Source organism: Podarcis pityusensis (genome assembly GCF_964106645.2).
Source record: "Podarcis pityusensis genome assembly, chromosome: 13".
NCBI lineage: Eukaryota > Metazoa > Chordata > Lepidosauria > Squamata > Lacertidae > Podarcis > Podarcis pityusensis.
In genome coordinates this window covers 18,377,570-18,398,029 of record NC_138038.1, presented here as the reverse complement: position 1 = coordinate 18,398,029, position 20,460 = coordinate 18,377,570, and the positions used below count along the sequence as shown (strand labels likewise).

The following is a 20,460-nucleotide window of genomic DNA, read 5'->3' as shown; positions in this document are numbered from 1 at the left end:
AGTAAGCTATTATTCACTTTTGACTTGCATTCATAGGCTACCTCAAAATATTGGGGAGGTGGGGGCTAAGCGGCTTGAATGGATAAATAGTAGGTGAGTTGGAGCTCCAGCTAGTGCAAGCACAAAGGGGCCATAGGTCACTGGCAGTGTATGCATGCATAAAGTCCCAGGGACAATCTCTAGCGTAGAAACATAGGCCCAGAATGGCTTAGAACACAACCGTTCACCATATAGGAGGGCTAGAAGCTGCCTTATGTTGAATCAGGCCACTGGTCCTGTGCAATTCTGGGTACAATTCTGTGGCCATTGGGATGCATTTTGGCTTGCCTGCTGATGAAACTGAGTGTATGATGATTGATAATATTGTCATTTATCTGTTTTAGACTCCTAAGTAGTAGCAGTTGCCTTGACATTGTCCTGTTCGCCTCTGTATACTTCCATCCTTATTCAGCCATTGTGGCAGATTGCAATGTTTAGCTGGTGATATTGTGAGGCTTAGCTGCTGACAACACTGCAGTGTTTAGCTGGTGAGTTATCCCAATGTTTAGCTGGTGAGCTATTGCGATGTTAAAAACCAGATATCGCCTAACCCTTACACACACTGTGATTCGCAATATATTGCCAGCTCAAATATTATGAAACAATTATCACGATGTGAAGCTCAAACCGGTTTTGGATGATATATCAATATATTGCCCAGCCCTAGGCAGTGGTTCCCAATTAGCTAAGTACTTCAGACCTCCTGTTTTTCCTAAGTCAAGCCATGGACCTGTTGTATTTGAAAATTTTGATATCTCTATGGTAGTTTTTGTCATGTGAATGGTGCCACGGAACCCCTGGGTGGGTTACGCGGACCCCCTGGTGACTGCAGACTCCCAATTGGGAACCACTGCTCTATGTGAATGGCTCAAACTGAGGCGAGGGGGGCTCCCCTCCCACATGACCCACACTCACATTTGGCCGTGACAGAATATCCACCCAGTGGGGACAGGTGTCCCTCCACAGCATCGAAGCCAGCAGAAACGAGGACCACGTCTGGGGAGAACTCATTGGCTATTGGCATCACCACAGTCCTGGGAAGACACAAAACAGCCCTTAGAGATCTCTTAGGAGGAAACATGACAGCACCAGCGCCAGCCCTGCCCTATCCTACTGACAGGGGGAATTCTAGCCATGCTCACCTTCCTGCTTTTCTCATTTCCCCAACACACTGACTCAATCTAACACCCATCTCTGTTGAGTCAGGGGGTTGCGAGATTATCATGGAAGGGGACAGAAAGGTCTACTGATTTCTAGCCCCAACAGCAGCTTCCTCCTGGATTTCTCCCTACCTAGACTCCGATCAAAAAGGTGCTGGCTAGGCTAAGGCAGCCTCCCACAACCTGGTACCCTCCAGAAATTCTGAACTGGAGCTCCCAGCATCCTCAACCAGCATGGCTAATGGGGTCTTGGATGATGGGAGTTATGGTCCAAAACATGTGGAGAGCACCAGTTTGGGGGAAGCCAGTGACAAGAGAAGGAACAGACTTCTGAGAGGAGAGAGACTGTGCTGGCCATCAGGCAATGGCTTTTCCCACCTGCTTTATTATTTTATATATTTATTAAATTTGTATACCGCCCTATACCTGTAGATATCAGGGCAGTTCACAGCCTTGCCCCACCCTCCAGCCCTAAGAGCCTTTCCCAGACCATGACTTTAAGAACAGCAGAAGCAGCTGAGAAGAGAGAAGAGGAGTTCAGGGATGTTGTTTTTAAAATAAGTTGTGTGTCTCTGTTTCTCAATTGGATCCTTTTGCATGGTTTTGTATTTATCATGGTGATTTTACGTGTTGCGACTTGCTGTTATTTTTATTCATTATCGCTTATGGTGATTATTAAAGAGTGAATTTCTGTTTAATTATTGCTTGCTGATATTTTATTGTGCACTATGATAATCTAATGGATCACTGAATGTTACTTTGATATGTTGTTTATTTTAAAGTTATGTTTTTATTACAACTTCTTTGTATTGGATCAGATTGTTGTTAGGTGTGTGGTCTTACGTTGGGTATTTTGTTTTTTCTTCAGCTTGTACGTTGCCTTGCGTATAGCAATATAGAAAGGCAGTATACAAATTAGAAGTGAAATGATTAAAATTTCTACCCTGTGTACCTAATAGCAATTGCAGTTCTCCATGTACTGGTCCCTTATGTGATCATAACAGGTAAAAGTTAAAAGGTAAAGGACCCCTGGACAGTTAAGTCCAGTCAAAGGCAACTATGGGGTTGCGGCGCTCATCTCGCTTTCAGGCTGAGGGAGCCAGCGTTTGTCCATAGACAGCTTTCCGGGTCATGTGGCTAGCATGACTAAACTGCTACGGGTGCAAAAGAACACCATGACGGAAGCCAGAGCACACGGAAACGCCATTTACCTTCCCGCCATAGTGTTACCTATTTATCTACTTGCACTGGTGTGCTTTCAAACTGCTAGGCTGGCAGGAGATGGGACAGAGCAACGGGAGCTCACCCCGTTGCGGGGATTTAAACCACCGACTTTCCAATCAGCAAGCCCAAGAGGCTCAGTGGTTTAGACCAATGCACCACCCGCATCCCTTGATCATAATGCACCACCCACATAAAAGGAGCAGTCGGCGGCAGGCCTGTGAGAACGCTGAAGTTTGCTGATGCACACAAAACCTTTAGGGGGAAACCCTCTCAGTGCAGAAACCCAGTATGTGGGCACCCCTGGCAGAGAAAGCCCCACTCCCAGTTAGGGAGAGTGAATGCCAGCAGGCCTACCGGAAGGCAGTCAGATACTCCACGTCACCAATGGGAGGGTCCACTCCACCAGTCCAGGCAATGTTGACGTTGTAACCTACACCCATCCCGCTGCCAACCTGGAAGAGAGAAGCCTCGTAAGTCACAAATGCTGGCTCTTATTCGCAGCTTGGATCATGCACCGAGCTGCCGGTGGGAAGGGGCAAAGGGACACCAGCATACATCTGAGGCTGAGAGGGGGGGGGGAGAACTTCTGACCCCAGAGAGAATGCAGAAGCACAGCAGAGAAGCGAAAGAGGGGGGCACGGGCAGCAGCATGCAGGACGCCTGCTGGAGAAAATGCCAGTCCGTCTCAAATGATTGGGGTCAGAAGAGACAGGACACATATACATGCATGGATTTCTGTGAATTCTGCACCCTCGGCAACGTTCCAACCTTTGCCCACCCCAAGTTATTTCCTGGACTACAAAACCTTTCCCTGAACAAAATGGCGGAGTTAACTAATTAAAATCTTCTCTCAATTGGGGTTCAAACTGTTCTTGGGGGATAGACCTTCTCTCTTTCTCCCTGCAATCCTCCCCTCCTTTACAGAGCTGCTTTAGGTGCATTCTGATGCAACTCCTTATAGGAGCCAGTGTAGATTTCTTGGTCGCAAAGCAACCTCTGTTTGCGCCCTGCTTTTGCATCCTTTACTGATGCATCTATGAATGCTTCGGGGAGTTAAAAAGAGGGTGGTTTTAGGAACTGGAGAAGCTGGTGGGGAAAATCCGAAACCAGCGTGATCAAAGCATTCCAAAAAGGCTGGAGTAAATGTATACAATATTTGAAGGACCATTGTAAGCAATTAACAGCACTAGCAGGGTTGCAAGAAGACTTGTAACGACAGTTGTTTCTACCTTTTTATATTTATTTAAAAATTGTGAAATTTTGAATGAGTGAAATGTAAATGGGAAAATGTATAAATGCTATGATATAAAGATGAATTTGGAAAACCAAGGGGCGGGAAGGAGGGGAGTCAATAAGCTCTTTAGAGCAAAAGAAGTAAAGTGGATGATGAGGATGTGTTTAAATATTATAAAATGGAAAATCAATAAAAGTTATTATAAAAAAAATAAAAAGAGGGTGTTTTTTAAAAAAACACCTAGAGAGGGATTTCAAGCTAGATTCATCACCAACATCTTGATTATTGCAAAAACAAGCACCAGAGGTGAATAAAGGTGTGCACTCACCTCTTCAGGAGCTCCACTGCCTGGGAAGAAATTGCCATTGTCGTAGCGGTGCAGAGAAACATAGAGCACGTTGGGGTCGCTGTAGAATGCCTGCTGGGTGCCATTGCCATGATGGATATCCTGCCAGAGCAGAATGAATGAATGAATGAATGAATGAAATAAATAAATAAATAATAATAATAATAATAATAATTATTATTATTATTATTATTATTATTATTATTATTAATACCCCATCCACCTGGCTGGGTTTCCTCAGCCACTCTGGGCGGCTTCCAACCGAATATCAGAAACAATACAGCGTCAGACATTAAAAACTTCCCTAAACAGGGCCGCCTTCAGTTGTCTTTTAAAAGTAAAATAGCTGTTTATTGCCTTGACATATGCTGGGAGGGCGTTCCACAGGGCGGGCGCCACTACCGAGAAGGCCCTCTGCCTGGTTCCCTGTAACTTCACTTCTCGCAGCGAGGGAACCGCCAGAAGGCCCTCAGCACTGGACCTCAGTGTCCGGGCTGAACAATGGGGGTGGAGATGCTCCTTCAGGTATACAGGACCAAGGTCGTTTAATAATAATAATAATTTATTATTTGTACCCCGCCCATCTGGCTGGGTTTCCCCAGCCACTCTGAGCGGCTTCCATAGAAACCAAAAATACACTAAAATATCACACATAAAAAACTTCCCTGAACAGGGCTGCCTTAAGATGTCTTCTAAATGTCAGATAGTTGTTTATCGCTTTGACATCTGATGGGAGGGCATTCCACAGGGTGGGCGCCACTACCGAGAAGGCCCTCTGCCTGGTTCCCTGTAGCTTTGCTTCTCGCAATGAGGGAGTTTAAGGCTTGAAAGGTCAGCACCAACACTCTGAATTGTGCTCACAAACGTACTGGGAGCCAATGAAGACCTTTCAGGACCAGGAAAGATGTTAGCTAATAAGGATGCAACAACCCAAGCCTAAGCAGCTTCAGGCGCAGAGTGAGAGACCCTTACCCAGTCCACGATGAGGATTTTGCTAATGGCAAGCTTTTGCTGGAGGAGTTTGGCAGTAATGGCAACAGAGTTGAAGAAGCAGAAGCCCCTGGGAAATGAAAGGGGAGAAAGGTATTATCAGAAATGTCAGGGATCATGATGATGATGATGAAGATGTTGAGGATTACTTTGCTTCATTCACTTGTTTGTGGAGTGAGGAGGAGAATGGGTTGCAATCAGCTACACGTTAGGAAAAACTTCCTAAAACGCGTAACCAAAGAATGCTTTTTGAAAAAATTTAACACCATGCACATGGAGCATTCCACAATCCCATCACATCCTGTTCACCACTAAAGGGAGAAGAGTCGGTGGAAGAAGATTGGAAGAAATTTAAAAACTATTTACAGAAATATTGTAAAATTAATGAATGTTAGAATGATGTCGGATTGAAGTTAAGTGGTTTCTAGCTGTAATGGTATAAAAGAATATGGAAAAATTTGGTTTTTAATACGTAAAATTTAATGTTATAATATATCAAGATTAAAGATTAGGATTAAAAAGGAGGGAAAGGAATTGCTGGGCTAACAAATTGAATTGGAATACAAAAGAGGGTGGTATGAGGAGGTCCGGGAAACAAGTAAATGTAAGAGAAGTAATGAAAAGATGGAATTGTTTTTAACAAAATCAAATATCTTTAATACGGTCGATGACCAGTTTTTAACTGTTTTTTCCTTTTTTTTTATTTTGTATTTTGTACTTTTCCTTTTCATTGTTAATTATTTTTCTTATTAATGTAATCCTCTTTTTTTGAAATTTTAATAAATATCATTTAAAATAAAATAAAATAAAGTGTTTACACTGGCCCAGATACCAGACTTTGCTTACTATAAAAATATACAACAGCTTTGCCGCTGGCTTTTTTTTATAATAAACACCATGCCCAGTATCAAGAGAAGAGTGGGCAGGAAAGCAACAGCACAGATAGCAGGCTTGACCACCACACTCATAGACTCAGGCATGCCCATTCAACTAAGATACTGTATCTCCCAGAAGCAGTAATGCAAGTTAATCGTTGCTATATTTTGAAACCATGATCCCACTGACATCAATGGAATTTAAGCTAGTCAACGTGACCAACGTTTCACATTGATTCCAGCAGGAATTCTAAGTCCAAATCCAACTCTAAGGTTTGGTCCAGCTCCTTTCTTTTCTGAACTACCTAATCCACAGGAAAGGAGGACAGAAAAACTCCCAATTACACTCAGTGCAGCAGTAACTCAGCAGCCTCTTTAAAGAATTGTGTTGGTGCAGGCATAAGTGGAATTAAAGGGGGATGGGGTGGAGGAGGTGGGCTTCTCCTACACAAAAAAAAATAAATGGGCAAAGCTTGGCAAATTTGCATAGCCCTGCTCCTCGGATCTAGTCGGAGGAAGTAACCCGCTCAGAATACCCTCCTCCACAGATGCAGGGAATCTCAGTCCCAGATAGGCAGGAAAGACTACTTGGACGCTCCCCTAAGAAGCCCTGAAAGGTAAAGGGACCCCTGACCATTAGGTCCAGTCGTGGACGACTCTGGGGCTCCGGTGCTCATCTCGCTTTATTGGCCAAGGGAGCCGGCGTACAGCTTCCGGGTCATGTGGCCAGCATGACTAAGCCGCTTCTGGCGAAGCAGAGCAACACACAGAAACACCGTTTACCTTCCTGCCGGAGTGGTACCTATTTATCTACTTGCACTTTGACGTGCTTTCGAACTGCTAGGTTGGCAGGAGCAGGGACCAAGCAACGGGAGCTAATGCCATCGAGGGGTTCGAACCGCTGACTTTCTGATCTGCAAGTCCTAGGCTCTGTGGTTTAACCCACAGCGCCACCTGCATCCCCAAGCCCTGAAAGAGACATGCTTAATTCCATGATGAGAACCACACTCAAATAGAGAGGACAGGATTTCAAACCAAAGCAGCTTATATGACACCAACAGGGAGAAACACACATAAAATAGTATTCATGCAGTGAGAAAAGCACCCCATCTCATCTAAACCATTGTTTTTAAAAGAGGAGGATTTGTTTGTTTCTAGTTAATCACATATATCCCTCCTCTTCCTCATTTATGCTACACACTCACATGGCTGTGGATTCCTCTGCATGATGACCTGGTGGCCGGATAATAGCAAATCCATTCTGCAAGAAGAAAAATACACACACGCACAAGTTCACACATGTATTAATCTTTGCTTTTTGTTCTGATTCATGACACATTCCTCCGAGGACCTCAGGGTGGTGAACACAGTGTGTGTGCGTGTGTGCGCGCGCACACACACACATATACTTTATCTTCCTAGCAACCCTATGAGGTAGGCTAGGCTGAGAAATGGTGGTCAGTCCTAAGCCACAACAGTGAGCTTCAGAAGGGTATGTAAACCTGGGATAAAAAAGCCCATTGATTTCGGTACCCAAAGTTGGGTCTGCCATCCCTCCACTCACAGAATAAGATCGTGGAGTGCAGCAAAAATGGGATTCGGGGAAAAGATGCACACCAAGATGCCTAAAGGAAAACCAACTTCCAACCAATGGGCATTCTACACATGCTGAGATATCAGTGCTTACATGGGCTCTTTTAGAAGCTGCTTCTTATCAGAGCTGATTGACATTCTGCCCAAGCTCAGAAACACAGAGCTTAAATCACTGGGATTTTTGTACACACTGCAGCAGCCAAAGTGAGCTGGAACCAAGCAAGGTTCACATGAGCATAATTCTCCCATGTCCTACCAGCTGTGCTTGGGAACAAGAATTAGAGGTGGGGGAGGGGAGGGCCAGGGGCTGCAACATGGAGAAACTGCACATTCATTGGGCCCGACTTACCTTAAGCTCCCCAGACGCCACTTTAAAGGCCAGCTCTACCAAGCAGCCAACAGCCATGCGGACCGCGCTGGACGAGTGCATCTCGTTCCACACTGTGTCGATGTCAACCTGCCGTGGAAGGTACAGAGCAAAGCATTGGCAGAAGCAAAGGGCTGCAAGAGGGGAGAAGAGCGGTATCGTTCAGCTTGCCTTGGTTTGGCGGCAAGGGAATGGAGCCTGAAGGAAAGGCACACACTCCACACACACACAAATTGACAGCAGCGGGCCTTTGCTGAAGCCCAGCTAGGTTTGCAACAAAATTCACTGCGGGAATGTAAAGTCAGCTCGAACTGGGTGTCGCTGCCAATGCTTTGTTTAACGTCTTAAGCATGATCAGTCATTCACGTGAACATGCTTGAACTGTGGACAAGGAGCAGGGATGCACACACAAGTCCCTCCCCCAATGTCCTCCTGCACATCAGCTCCTAAAACTCCGTGGTTGCATGGGAAAGTCTGCAGGGAGTTTCTGCTCATGTTCACTGGAACATGAATAGACTCCTCCGAGCGATCAGGGACCCTGTTTGATCAGTGTCCCCGATCGCACAGAGTTCTTCTCACGTTCAAGTGAATGCAAGTACAATCCCCTTGCAGATCTTCCTGAGGACTGAGCATGGGGGGCAGTGCACACAGGGATGCCAAAGTCAGGGCCTACCTGTGTGCCTTTGCTCCCTGCTCACAGATACAGCATGCCGATGTGTCAAGGTGAACACCTCAACACACCTTTCGATTCATCTCTACTTGCCACATTTCTGTTCTCAATTTACTTTTTGTGTTTAAGGGGAAAAAAAGCACACACAACAGGATCAGGATTTGTTTCTTCCCCTCCCCACCCCGATTTTTAAATTCTAAAGACCAGGAAGAAAGAGAGAGCTAACATCCTAAAGCAGGCATAGGCAAACTCGGCCCTTCAGATGTTTTGGGACTATAACTCCCATCATCCCTGACCACTGGTCCTGTTAGTTAGGGATGATGGGAGTTGTAGTCCCAAAACATCTGGAGGGCCGAGTTTGCCTATGCCTGTCCTAAAGGAAATCCTGAACCCCAACACACATGCCAGCATGCTAGCCATGCTAACGCCATCGCCCCTCCAGAAAAGAAAACATGCCCGCAAAGTGATTTACCAAGGAAAGGTGGGCTCCTATTTAGTAGTTTCTGGGAAAAACGTAACGTGTGAAAAAGTACAAAGGAGTGTTTCATCAGGATCGTGAGAGGGACCATGTCATCCCTTCCCTTCCCTAAGCATCAACCGCTGACTGGCAAATTGCTTTGACGGCAACATACTCACCCCGATTCCACCACATGGGAGGACGGCATACATCTTCGGCGTAAGGGGACCTGTAAAGAGAGGGATGGAGGAGAAAATAATAAAACACACCAAGCAGGTAGCAAACATGTCCTCCATGGGCACACTTCGTCCCCATTCACTTTGGAGAAGCTCTATGCTACAACCAGGTCCTTTACACCGAATAGATTTATTCATTTATTTCACATGATTAATCAATGAAGCAGTTTGTATAGCACGTACATTAAGAAAACCAATCAAATCAGATGGTAAAAACCAGCTTACCCAGCCATTTTGGACATACACATGATAGAAATCAGTAGTTGTAGGTATATACATGATAAAATACGGTTGCACGTTAAAATCCATGTCAAATTCACATGTTCAGAGGTAGGCTTGTTTTAAAGTCTTTTAGCAGGTGCCAAAAACAATACAACAAATGTCCCTGCCTAATATCAAAGGGCAGGGAGTTCCACAGTGTAGGGGATGCCACAATGAAATATCAATTCCTTGCACGTGTGGAATGAATTCGTAAAAGTGCCTATTCTGTAGATCAAAGCAGCTGAGTGAACATATATATATATATGTGGTAGGCTGGCATCAAGCTGTTAAGGGTTTTATATACCAACACATTCAATTTGACCTGGTAACAAACTGGCAGCTGGCACAGCTCTCTGAGCAGAGGTGTTTCATTTGAATCAGCAGTTGGACTACAATACTCTGCACTAAGTGCAGCTTCCAGATCAAGGACAAGGGAAGCCCCACATGGACTGCACTGTAGCAATCCCATCTTGAAGTCATTAAAGCCTGCACTACTGTGAGCTATCTCGGTCCAAGAACGGCCGCAGCTACTGTATCAGCTGAAGCCGATAAAATTATGCACAGCAAACTGCATCCATGCAGTGCATGCATGTATTCAGAGATGACTATTTATTGCCATAATCACAGGGCAATTCCCATTTCATCCACCGAATTCAGGAATACTTGCATCTTTTATAGGAAGAGAAAGTTTCTAGTCCCTAAAGATGTAGAGGACAGGTTTAAAGCGGAAATTAACATTTGCTTAAAGCCTTGATATTAGAGGGGAACCTGGAAAGGCCTTGCAATGGACTATACGCCTTCTTCCCCAAACTTAAGCCAAAATCTTCCACCTTTGCCTACTACACAGAGATATACAGTATCATGTACACATCATGGTTAAAGAAATAGTTACAAATTATGAATCAAGAGAAACAGAATCATGTGATCTGCCGGACACTGTACCTAGCAATTTCTTGCTGTCGAGCTTTTGCCGGTTCAGTGGGCTGGTTCCATATAGTAACGTGTGATGCTCCGAATGCACTGTCTGGATCTCGTCCAACGTTGCTTTCCGACCTCGAATCCTCTATTAGCAAAGAGAAGAGACGGAGATTAGTGCAGAAGGCGCTCTCCAGAAGCAACATCCGGTTCGCTTCCGAAGGTGCTTTTCATCAATGCGTCACGGTTGAGAAGTATTAATTGTATGCCAGTTTCTATCTAGAGAAATGTCAGCCTGGAGTACTGCTGGGGAGCCTGTGGTGGCAAGGGCCCAGCCAACACAAGGAAACCAGCAGTAACAGGAGACAGGGACAGCGGCGGAGCAAGCCAATCCGGCGCCTGGGGCCCACAGCAGTGGGGCGAGCTGGGACAGGACGCTCTGCAGGGTCTCTGAGGAGTCTGCCTGCCTCCTCCCATTCAGCCACCCCACAGCTGAAGGGGAGGTGGCGGGTGGACTGTTTGGGGGAGTGCGGAACCTGCGGGCGCCCAAGCCACAGCATCACTCCCAGGAGAGACACGTGGCTCAGGCACGCTACAGGCCCCTGTTGAATGGTTTCTTTAAATATTAAGGTTCATTATTGTTTCACAAGATGTGTATCTCTTTAAAGGCCAGAGCAAATATCATGACCTAGTTTTACACCTGTGAAGCAGTATAGCAGGTGCTGTTAAGTTGTGTTACTTAAGCTGTGTCAGCAATTGGGTATAGTACAGTGGTACCTCGGGTTAAGAACTTAATTCGTTCCGGAGGTCCGTTCTTAACCTGAAACTGTTCTTAACCTGAAGCACCACTTTAGCTAATGGGGCCTCCTGCTGCTGCCGCGCCGCCGGAGCCCAATTTCTGTTCTTATCCTGAAGCAAAGTTCTTAACCCGAGGTACTATTTCTGGGTTAGCGGAGTCTGTAACCTGAAGCGTATGTAACCTGAGGTACCACTGTATATAAAGAGCAGTGTGTACCTCTCTCAGTACCCTGGTGAATGGATCAATGGATGGGTCATTCTAACAGATGTAATGTAATTTAATGTAAGAGAAGTTTTTGTTTTTGTAATTAAAGCCAAGCAAAAGATATTTTTGCGTTTCTTCATTGTTTCCTGAACGTGTGGTCTCCCCAGCACGCTTTCCGCAGCGCAATTAATCTGCTAAATACGCAACAGCCCCGCGGTGAGTGCCCCTGTGGCATTGTGTCACCCCCCCCTCAGTGGTGACACCTGGGGCATCCCGCCCCCACCGCACCCCCTTCCCTCCACTCCTGGACAGGGAGACTGAGTCTAGACAGGGGTGGTAGTAGGTCTTCAGGCCTTGTCACCCCCACACTGATAGTGTCTCATAAACAATACTAGTTGCTAACCTGGGCCCTAGATGATGATGAGGATGATGAGGATGATGATGATGATAATAATAATAATAATAATAATAAAATTTTATTTATACCCAGCCCTCCCTGGCCAGAGCCGGGCACATGGAGGCTAACACCAGTAAAATTACAATTAAAAAACCCAATTTAAAATACAGGATAAATCAAAATTTAAAATGCAGCCTCATTTTAATAGTAACCCATAGATCAAAACCATAAGGGAAGGGAAACATAAGGGGCAGACTGAGTCCAAACCAAAGGTCAGACGGAACAGCTCTGTCTTGCAGGCCCTGTGGAAAGATGTCAAGTCCCGCAGGGCCCTGGTCTCTTGTGACAGAGCGTTCCACCAAGTCGGGGCCAGTTGAGATGATGATGATTTATTTTTATTTATATTATATTATTTATACCCCACCCATCTGGCTGGGTTTCTCCAGCCACCAGCAGAAGCATCTAACAATGATTTAAAAACGTAACAAAACACTTGGCAGAGCAATTGCTACTTTAAAGAATGACAAACAACCCATCTGCCACCAAAGACTCTCCAACTAAGTGGCTGAGTCCATTGAGTTACATTCTATGCCATGGAAGAAAAGGCAAGGACCCAGTGAAGGGATGGACAGGCAGGAATTCCACTGCCCTTGAAGAACTGCTGAATCCCGACCAAAGAGGCCTAACGAACCTGCTTTTATACAACTGATTGTCTATTTTCCATGTAAAGCATCAGAACAGCATGGCAACAGTACGCTGCTTGCATCTTAGCATTCAATAGCTTTCCTGTAACATCCACAGTGAGTACACTCTGGATCGTAAATATTCCACCGTAGATATTCAAGTATGCATTTTTGTTTTAGTTGGTCATAATAAAATGCATTTGATTGTGTTGTTTCTTGCACTGTGTCCTTCCACCAGGCAGAATTAGGTTGGTGAAGACAGAGCTTGCTCATTACCTTAAAGGTGTTGGTGAAATAGATACCTGTGCATCGCCAGTTCTCTGGGGGAGTTAAGATAGGCTGCAATCCTAAACCAATTTAGTTTGGAGCAAGCCCTACTGAGTTGAATAGGGCTTACTTCTGAGCAGACATGGCTAGGATCGCTCTGTGACCCATGGAATCTAAACTGATAAAAGTAGCAGAATCCAGAGTGCCATTATCAGGCTTATAAGAACACCCCTATGCTATAGGGTGCTTTCATAGAAGAAGAAAATGCAAGTACTTTTAAAATCTCTCATTTGCCCAGAATGACTTCACACCCACTTGCATCATGCATCTTCAAACATTTAACGCCTTCACACTTCAGAAATATTGCACCTTTGGAGAAGAGGTCACGTCCTTAGGAAGAGACCTTACCGTTGCTATGGTGAAAACACGGAAACTGACAAAATGATAATGTCTAGTTTGTGGCAAAAGGATGACCTAGATCACCTGAATTGAGTAACAGCCACATTTCCAAGGACTGTCACTTTAACTTTAAAAATGGATGTTTACTGTTTCAAGCGCTACATCAACCATATTCACAAGGTTGTGGTTGTTGTTTTTCCATAAAGCCACTTGGAGACAAGAGAGGTGTTCTTAGCATCACTTGTGATAGCACCCTGACATCAATTCCATAACGCTTGAAGACTCAGAAGCAGTCAGATAACCCGATTTCAATTCCTGTGTTTCTCTCGTCCATTTTGGCACACTCCTGGTCTCCAGGAAAACTCTGATCCATTTGAATACAGTGGTACCTCGGTTTACAGATGCTTCAGGTTACAGACTCCGCTAACCCAGAAACAGTACCTCGGGTTAAGAACTTTGCTTCAGGATGAGAACAGAAATTGTGTGGTGGCGGTGCGGCGGCAGCGGGAGGCCCCATTAAAGCCCTAAACAGCCTCAGCCCAGTATACCTGAAGGAGCGTCTCCACCCCCATCGTTCTGCCCAGACACTGAGGTCCAGTGCCGAGGGCCTTCTGGAGGTTCCCTCACTGAGAGAAGCACAGCTACAGGGAACCAGGCAGAGGACCTTTTCAGTAGTGGCGCCCACCCTGTGGAACGCCCTCCCATCAGATGTCAAAGAGATAAACAACTGCCTGACATTTAGAAGACATCTGAAGGCAGTCCTGTTCAAGGAAGTTTTTAATGTGTGACATTTTAATGTATTTTTAATCTTTGCTGGAAGCCGCCTAGAGTGGCTGGGGTACAAATAATAAATTATTTATTATTATTATTATCATCATCATCATCATCATCATTAGCTAAAGTGGTACCTCGGGTTAAGAACAGTTTCAGGTTAAGAACAGACCTCCAGGACGAATTAAGTTCTTAACCCGAGGTACCACTGTACATAGACTATGCCTAGGAGTCAGTGATGGTGGCAGCGCTGTCGCCCTGCATGGGCACAACGACAGAAAAACCTGGGTGATTTCACATATGGCCACTGGGGAGGGAGGGGCCATAGCTCAGTGTGAGAGCATGCCCCAAGTTCAGTCACTGGTTAAAAAGGTAAAGGTACCCCTGACCATTAGGTCCAGTCGTGGCCGACTCTGGGGTTGCGGCTCTCATCTCGTTATACTGGCCGAGGGAGCCAGCGTACAGCTTCCAGGTCATGTGGCCAGCATGACTAAGCCGCTTCTGGCGAACCAGAGCACAGAAATGCCGTTTACCTTCCCGCCGGAGTGGTACCTATTTATCTACTTGCACTTGAAGTGCTTTCAAACTGCTAGGTTGGCAGGAGCAGGGACCAAGCAACGGGAGCTCACCCCATTGCGGGGATTCAAACCGCCGACCTTCTGATCGGCAAGTCCTAGGCTCTGTGGTTTAACCCACAGCGCCACCCGCATCCCTCCTAGTCACTGGTTATCTGCACCCAAAAAGATCAAGTTTGCAGCTCACAGGAAAGGAAGAGCCCTGTCTGAGAGCCCAGCAAGCCACTGCTGATGGAGCTAGATGGACTAACAGGCTGATCTGGTATAATGCAACTTCTTATTTTACAATCAGTTAAAATGATTCAGGGTTGTGTTTGCTTGAGCCACAGGCTATAAGAATGCAATATAATACTGAAGCACAATGATCTATTGCAAGTACTACGTAATGGCACAGATCGGAAGCCAAGGATGAGTGCTGGCACTCCTTCCTCATCCCTCACCCTCCTCCTGCTGCCTGCTGGCTTTAGTGCAAAGACCTGGCTTGCATTAGCAAAGACCTGGCTTGCATTATCAGAGTACACTGTTATGCGTGAATCAAGGAACTCTCGCTTGTAAGTCATGTTAAGTGCTGGGACTAGAATCTGGGCGGGCAGGAATTCAAATCTTCACTCAGCCTAAGCTACGGCGCAGGGTGTTTGCGAGGATAAAAGGGAGATTTGGGTAGGAACCACACACACACACACACACCCCCCACATTGAGCTCCTTAGGAAAAAAGTGGGATGTAAATGAAATCAATTAATTATTTTAGTGAACTGGGAAAATAAAGCCAGGCTCTTTACGTACCAAATTACAAAGACAGAATGACCAGCGAGTGAACCTTAAAAAATGGATCACACCGTAACACCATCTGGCCTTGTGTCAGAGAGACTTAATGCACATATTTGTGTGTGATCGTGATGCATGGTAGCTGAGAAGTCAACAAGAGGCCAGTCAATTAACCCGTTTTAAAAGCAGACTTGTTCGTGAGTATATATGGTCAAATAATGCATTATGCCACATTTGTATCCAAGAGCACATTTTCTAAGATCCACAGTTTCAACTCATGGTCTGAATCCATAAACATCATATTAGTCTGATGTGGAGTCTCCGTTCTTCCTACCAGGAAAACTCGTAACAAAGTGGGTTCTGTTTTACAAGAGCTGATGCCACAATAAATCAACTAGTCTCTGCCGTAAGACTCCTGTTTTGTGTGTTTGATCTTTCCACAAAAGGGCAGATTTGTTAACAAAAAAATACCCAAACAGGGCCCCACGCAATTTGGCCAACAACCTCCCCATCACTGGATTTAACCCAGTTTCTCTCAGGAACTCAAGGATCCTGTTACATGCAGAGACATCACTTCTGCACAGCTTCCCCACCCACCCACCCCCCACTGCCCCAGTTTGCAAGTGTTAAGGAAGTAAATGAGCAAAAAGACTCACCCTCATAGCTAAATTTGAAGATGTGGCAGACATGAAGAGATTGCATAGATGTTTTCCCCAGGAACGTTCAAATGCATAACTGATGTGTTCAGCCCAGGGGGGGAAGTCAATACTCTTATAAAGTCAATACACGTTCCTGCATGAAAAACGTAACAAAGTAACCTGCTTGAAAATTACTGGGGGGCAGGGAGCAATGGGGAGGGGGGAGAACATATATGTTTTTCATGCAGGAACGTGGGCTTTCATATCGTACAGAAATGGGTATCATAGGTTTGTTCCTTCACTCTTAGGTATCTGCAGAATAATGCGCATTACTAGGAACTGACGTTGTAAGAGTGTTGAGTTTCCCTGGGACGCACTGGACCATTCTGGAGAAAGCACTGTGTCTATATACAGTGGAACCTCTACTTACGGACATAATCTGTTCCGGAGGTCTGTCCCCTGGTCGAAACGGGATGCTAGAAGAGGCCTCTTGTGCGCATGCGCATTCGGCGGTAGCATGCTTCTGCACATGCACAGACGACGGCCACTTCTGCGCATGCGCATTCGGCGGTAGTGTGCTTCTGCGCACGCGCCGACGGTGGCAGCCGCTTCTGCGCACGTGCAGATGGCAGAAGCCCCTTCCGCACATGAGTGAATCGCGGCAAACCCAGTGTTTACTTCCGGGTTTGCTGCAGACACAATTTGGAACACCTGCAAGACGAGGTGTATGTAAGTCGTGGTTCAACTGTACATAGGACCTATCCTTGGGGTGTGTGATATATATTCACACACACACTTGTTTGCACCTGAGATGTTGGTTGTGATTTTGCAGACCTATATATCTTTGCTTCAGGGTGGGGAATGATCCTCTTAATCAGACATTCCAGGTTGGGCGGGGGCGCCTCCTGACACTGCAAAACCATTCCCTAAAACAGTGTTTCCCAAAATTGGGTCTCCAGCTGTTTTTTTGGACTACGGTTCCCATCATCCCTGACCACTGGTCTTACTAGCTAGGGATGCTGGGAGCTGTAGTCCAGGAACATCCAAGAGACCCAAGTTTGGGAAACACCTGCCCTAAAATTTGCTCACCCTTTCAACCCAAGGCCTTGTTAGGTGCCTTACCATTTGCTGGCAGAAGGTTTCCATTCTGAAGATTCTTACCTCACACTTGCTTAGCAACCCTGTCTCCTGTAATCTGGACCAGATACTCTGGATTCTCCCAGCATGCTCTGGGTGAACATTAGTGTTTCCGCATGTGCACTGATGCTTCAGCATGAAAGTGTCATAAACTAAGCCTGTGAGAGAGGGCAGGAAAAAGGATAGTGGGGCGGAGCAGGGGAGAGAAAGAGAAGGGAAACTAGTGAGATCATGGCAATGCTGGAATGATTCACAAGCCACCAGTGGTTTGATTTAATTTGAGTGACTTTTGGAACTAAAGGTGCAGGAGTTCAAAGGAAATTGCACTCTTCGCGCTGAAAGCCGTTCTCCCCTCCCCCTCAAAAAACACCTGGAGTACAGGAGTCAGTCATGTCCTTTGTGTGGAAGGAAACACACTCTGCACATGCTCAATTGCATTCAGTATTCCATATGAGTCAACACAAAACTCAGGACTAAAAAAATGGGGGGTGGCTGGTTCAGATTAAATCCTGCTCCTTCGATTGCCCTGCCCTACTGAAGGAGCCCAGGTAGCAAACCAAATCAGAAGTTGCTAAGCAACAGAGAGCTCTGTGACAAAAGTCAAAAGCAAACTGAGTATTTTTATGCCTCTGCCCCCATGACCACCTCTCCCAGGCTCTACTCCCCTTGTTGACCAGGGGAGAGGCGCTGTTTTCTAGTTTGCCTTGGTCACCACATGTCTTTGGCCTGCCCCAATCACTGACCAATCCTGGCAAGGAACTCCCCGGGCCGAAGAGACCCCCTAAAGAACCAGAGACATCCCAGCATTCCGAACTAAAGAAAGGCTTCTCCTACAACACATCAAGCTGCCCCAAAGCACACCCAGGCTCAGCCTGCGCGGCGGTTGACAGAGTTGTGCCCTGCATGGGAATGAATTTGCCACAGACCTCATCAGCTCCAGAGCCCTGAAACAGATGAGCCGTAGGAAACAAAAGAGTATATTCCCGAGCATGTACAGAATGCCTTTTCCTTGCACACCCGGAACAGGAGATTTCAGAAAAGGGAACTTTGCTTCTTGATGGGCAGGTATATCCCCCTTTGCACACACCCAAGGCTCTCTCTCCCTACCTTCCAGTCTCCACGAGAGGGGTCTGTATCGGCTCCTACCTGTAGTGAAAAGGTGCTTGACCAAGGGCTCAGCTGTACTGCTCTTCAGGCTAGTGCTGGCAGGTGACGACTGGGTGCGGCCGAGGGCTTGGTGGGGCAGACTGCCGATGCTCAGGGGCGTCTGGTAGAGATGAACGGGCCGCAGTTGGTGTGCATCTGCAAACACCTGCCAGAGTTGTGCACAGGAGACCAGCCAAAAAAGGGGGGGAGGGAGAGAAAGAACATTCAAATGGCTCTGTTACCTTAATACTTAAGCGGCTTAAAACATGTGGCCTGGTTTAGCCAAACTGTACGGGCACCTATGAGGCAGACTGATCAATTCTGAAAACTTCCTCCCAGTACATACAGAACTGCATACATTTTGCACTTTGAAGCCTCGGATTTCTGCACACCAAGAGCGACTTGGACGCTGTGCGCTCCGAACAGCTGTGGCTTGTAATAAATTATACACGCTGCAAACACAGGCATATGACTGTTTGGTTTAACTTCTTTTCCGTTTTCAAGCTATTGCTGGGGAGAAGAAAGGAGGCAAGTTGGGTAGCGAGATCTCACTACTCCCAGAAGAAATCCTGCTCGTTCTGTGTCCGCCCCCTTCCCCAGCTGCTGTTCTGCACACCCAAGCCTACATCCGCTGCCAAAAAAGAGGGCAACTCGCTTTGAAAAACAAAACATGAAAGCCGAGAGTCTCGGGATGCTGAATTCTCTGTCTGAGATGGGATTCTAAGGACTAAGCTTTTTGGCCACACTAGTGGCTGACCGCAACCTATGCAGCAATTTCCCGCAACTACCGTGAGCCAGATGGTCACAGACCCCAACATGGAAACCTGAATCGGGGTTGGGCGTAGGATATGTATTCATAGTATGAGCCTACAATAAAATGCTCTTCCAGCTAGCAGTGATTTTATTTGTGGTACACATCTCTCATCGACCCTAACCACTGGACTGCTGTAGACAAGTTTCCCCATAACTGTTACATCCAGCAGACCCCTTGCAACACTCACGTTGCTCTCCTGGCTAAGCTTCCAAGATTACACTCTTTTCAACCCACACTACCCTCTTCCAGTTTCTTTACAAAGCCTCTTCCCCACCCCCCTGCTTCACCCCTGCAGACAGCGCCTTTCATCTGCCTGCCAAACACACATCTGAGGCTGATGAAATATTTAGGTGCGCAGAAGAAATGAAAGAAGGAAAGACAAGTGACTCATCCTTAAGGAGGACGCAGGGAAGCGGAAGGGATGCACATAAGCAAGGGCAGAAGGGAGGGTGGCGGAGAGGTGGGAAATGAGTCACTTTCTCATCGGGAGTCTTTGCCACCGCTGGCGTGGATGAGTGGGGGTGAGGGATGGGGGCCGGAGGCGGCCTTCCGCCTCCTTCTCCAGGCTCATGTCCTTTGGCAGCGAGCTTCCCCGATGCTCTGGGGCTTCATCTCGCCTGCTGCTCCTGTGCCACCTTAGTTCTATGCCCTCTTTTGCAGAACAAGAGAGCTGAGAGGAGGCACCATCCAGCCCCTGCTCAAAAGGAGAGACTGGCTATCTTCCACTCCCTCGTAAGAACTTAAGGACAGCCCTGGTGGATCAGCCCAACCAGAAAGGTTGGGACAGGCAACCTTCCTGGACTGGTCGTCCTATTTGGAATTCTGGAAAAGTCTCATGGGAGCCCATCGCAACATGGGTGCAAAGAGGAACAGAGCAGGAAGTCTCTCATACACTATGGATGTTTGAGGGGGCAGGCACAGGTGACCCCCGATTTATGGGGTGGGATTTCAAGCCACCCTTCCTTTTTCTACGCCTCCACCCTTCGAAAGAGACTCTTCCCACACAGATTTCGGCAACGGATTTGTACGGCGGCCTCACCTGCCTGTAAGTCACTCCCAGCTCCTCAACCTCCTGCTCCTCTTCGAGCCTGTTCTCCCCGGCTTCGTCCTTCAATCGGAGACAGCCCTGCTCTTCCACCACGCTCTGCTCTTCCTCCTCTTCCTCCCCTCCTCTGCCTCCTTCCTCCTCCTCCTCTTCCAGGTCATCCTGCGTGCCTTCGCTCTCTGTTGACCCGTCCACCACAAAGGGCCCGTGGCTGAGGCCTAGGCCCAAGGGCTCCTGTTGCTCCGTCAGCTCCTCTTCGGTCTCTTCCGGGTGGGTGGTGGGGGGCGGCGGCAGCTCACCCGTCTTGGTGATGATCTGCAAATGGAGCGGGCGAGAAAAGGAAAAGAGGACTTGAACATGCTGAGCCGTAATGGGCAACCTGCAGCTGGTATTTGGGGGGGGGGCATCTTGAGCCACCGGGGAACCAGCACTCAGACCGAAAGGAGTCTCTG

At 46.8% G+C, this 20,460-nt stretch overlaps 1 protein-coding gene and 1 long non-coding RNA gene across 6 annotated transcripts in view; one reads left to right on the top strand and one right to left on the bottom strand.

The window, feature by feature from the left end:
* The window catches only part of HDAC5 (histone deacetylase 5), a 119,884-nt gene that overhangs the window by 12,700 nt on the left and 86,724 nt on the right, over positions 1 to 20,460 (bottom strand). For all 5 annotated transcript variants that reach the window (XM_080979270.1, XM_080979269.1, XM_080979271.1 and 2 more), the window contains 11 exons: positions 20,003 to 20,323; positions 18,150 to 18,315; positions 17,028 to 17,161; positions 10,395 to 10,515; positions 9,135 to 9,184; positions 7,811 to 7,918; positions 7,074 to 7,129; positions 4,976 to 5,063; positions 3,986 to 4,105; positions 2,778 to 2,875; positions 955 to 1,073 (listed from right to left, as the gene is read on the bottom strand). In XM_080979270.1, coding sequence (XP_080835396.1) covers positions 955 to 1,073; positions 2,778 to 2,875; positions 3,986 to 4,105; positions 4,976 to 5,063; positions 7,074 to 7,129; positions 7,811 to 7,918; positions 9,135 to 9,184; positions 10,395 to 10,515; positions 17,028 to 17,161; positions 18,150 to 18,315; positions 20,003 to 20,323 — 1,381 coding nt within the window. The remainder of the gene's footprint in view (positions 1 to 954; positions 1,074 to 2,777; positions 2,876 to 3,985; positions 4,106 to 4,975; positions 5,064 to 7,073; positions 7,130 to 7,810; positions 7,919 to 9,134; positions 9,185 to 10,394; positions 10,516 to 17,027; positions 17,162 to 18,149; positions 18,316 to 20,002; positions 20,324 to 20,460) is intronic.
* LOC308462150 lies at positions 17,168 to 19,048 on the top strand. The gene is made up of 2 exons (XR_013979013.1): positions 17,168 to 18,068; positions 18,654 to 19,048. It is a non-coding gene; the product is annotated as an uncharacterized lncRNA (long non-coding RNA).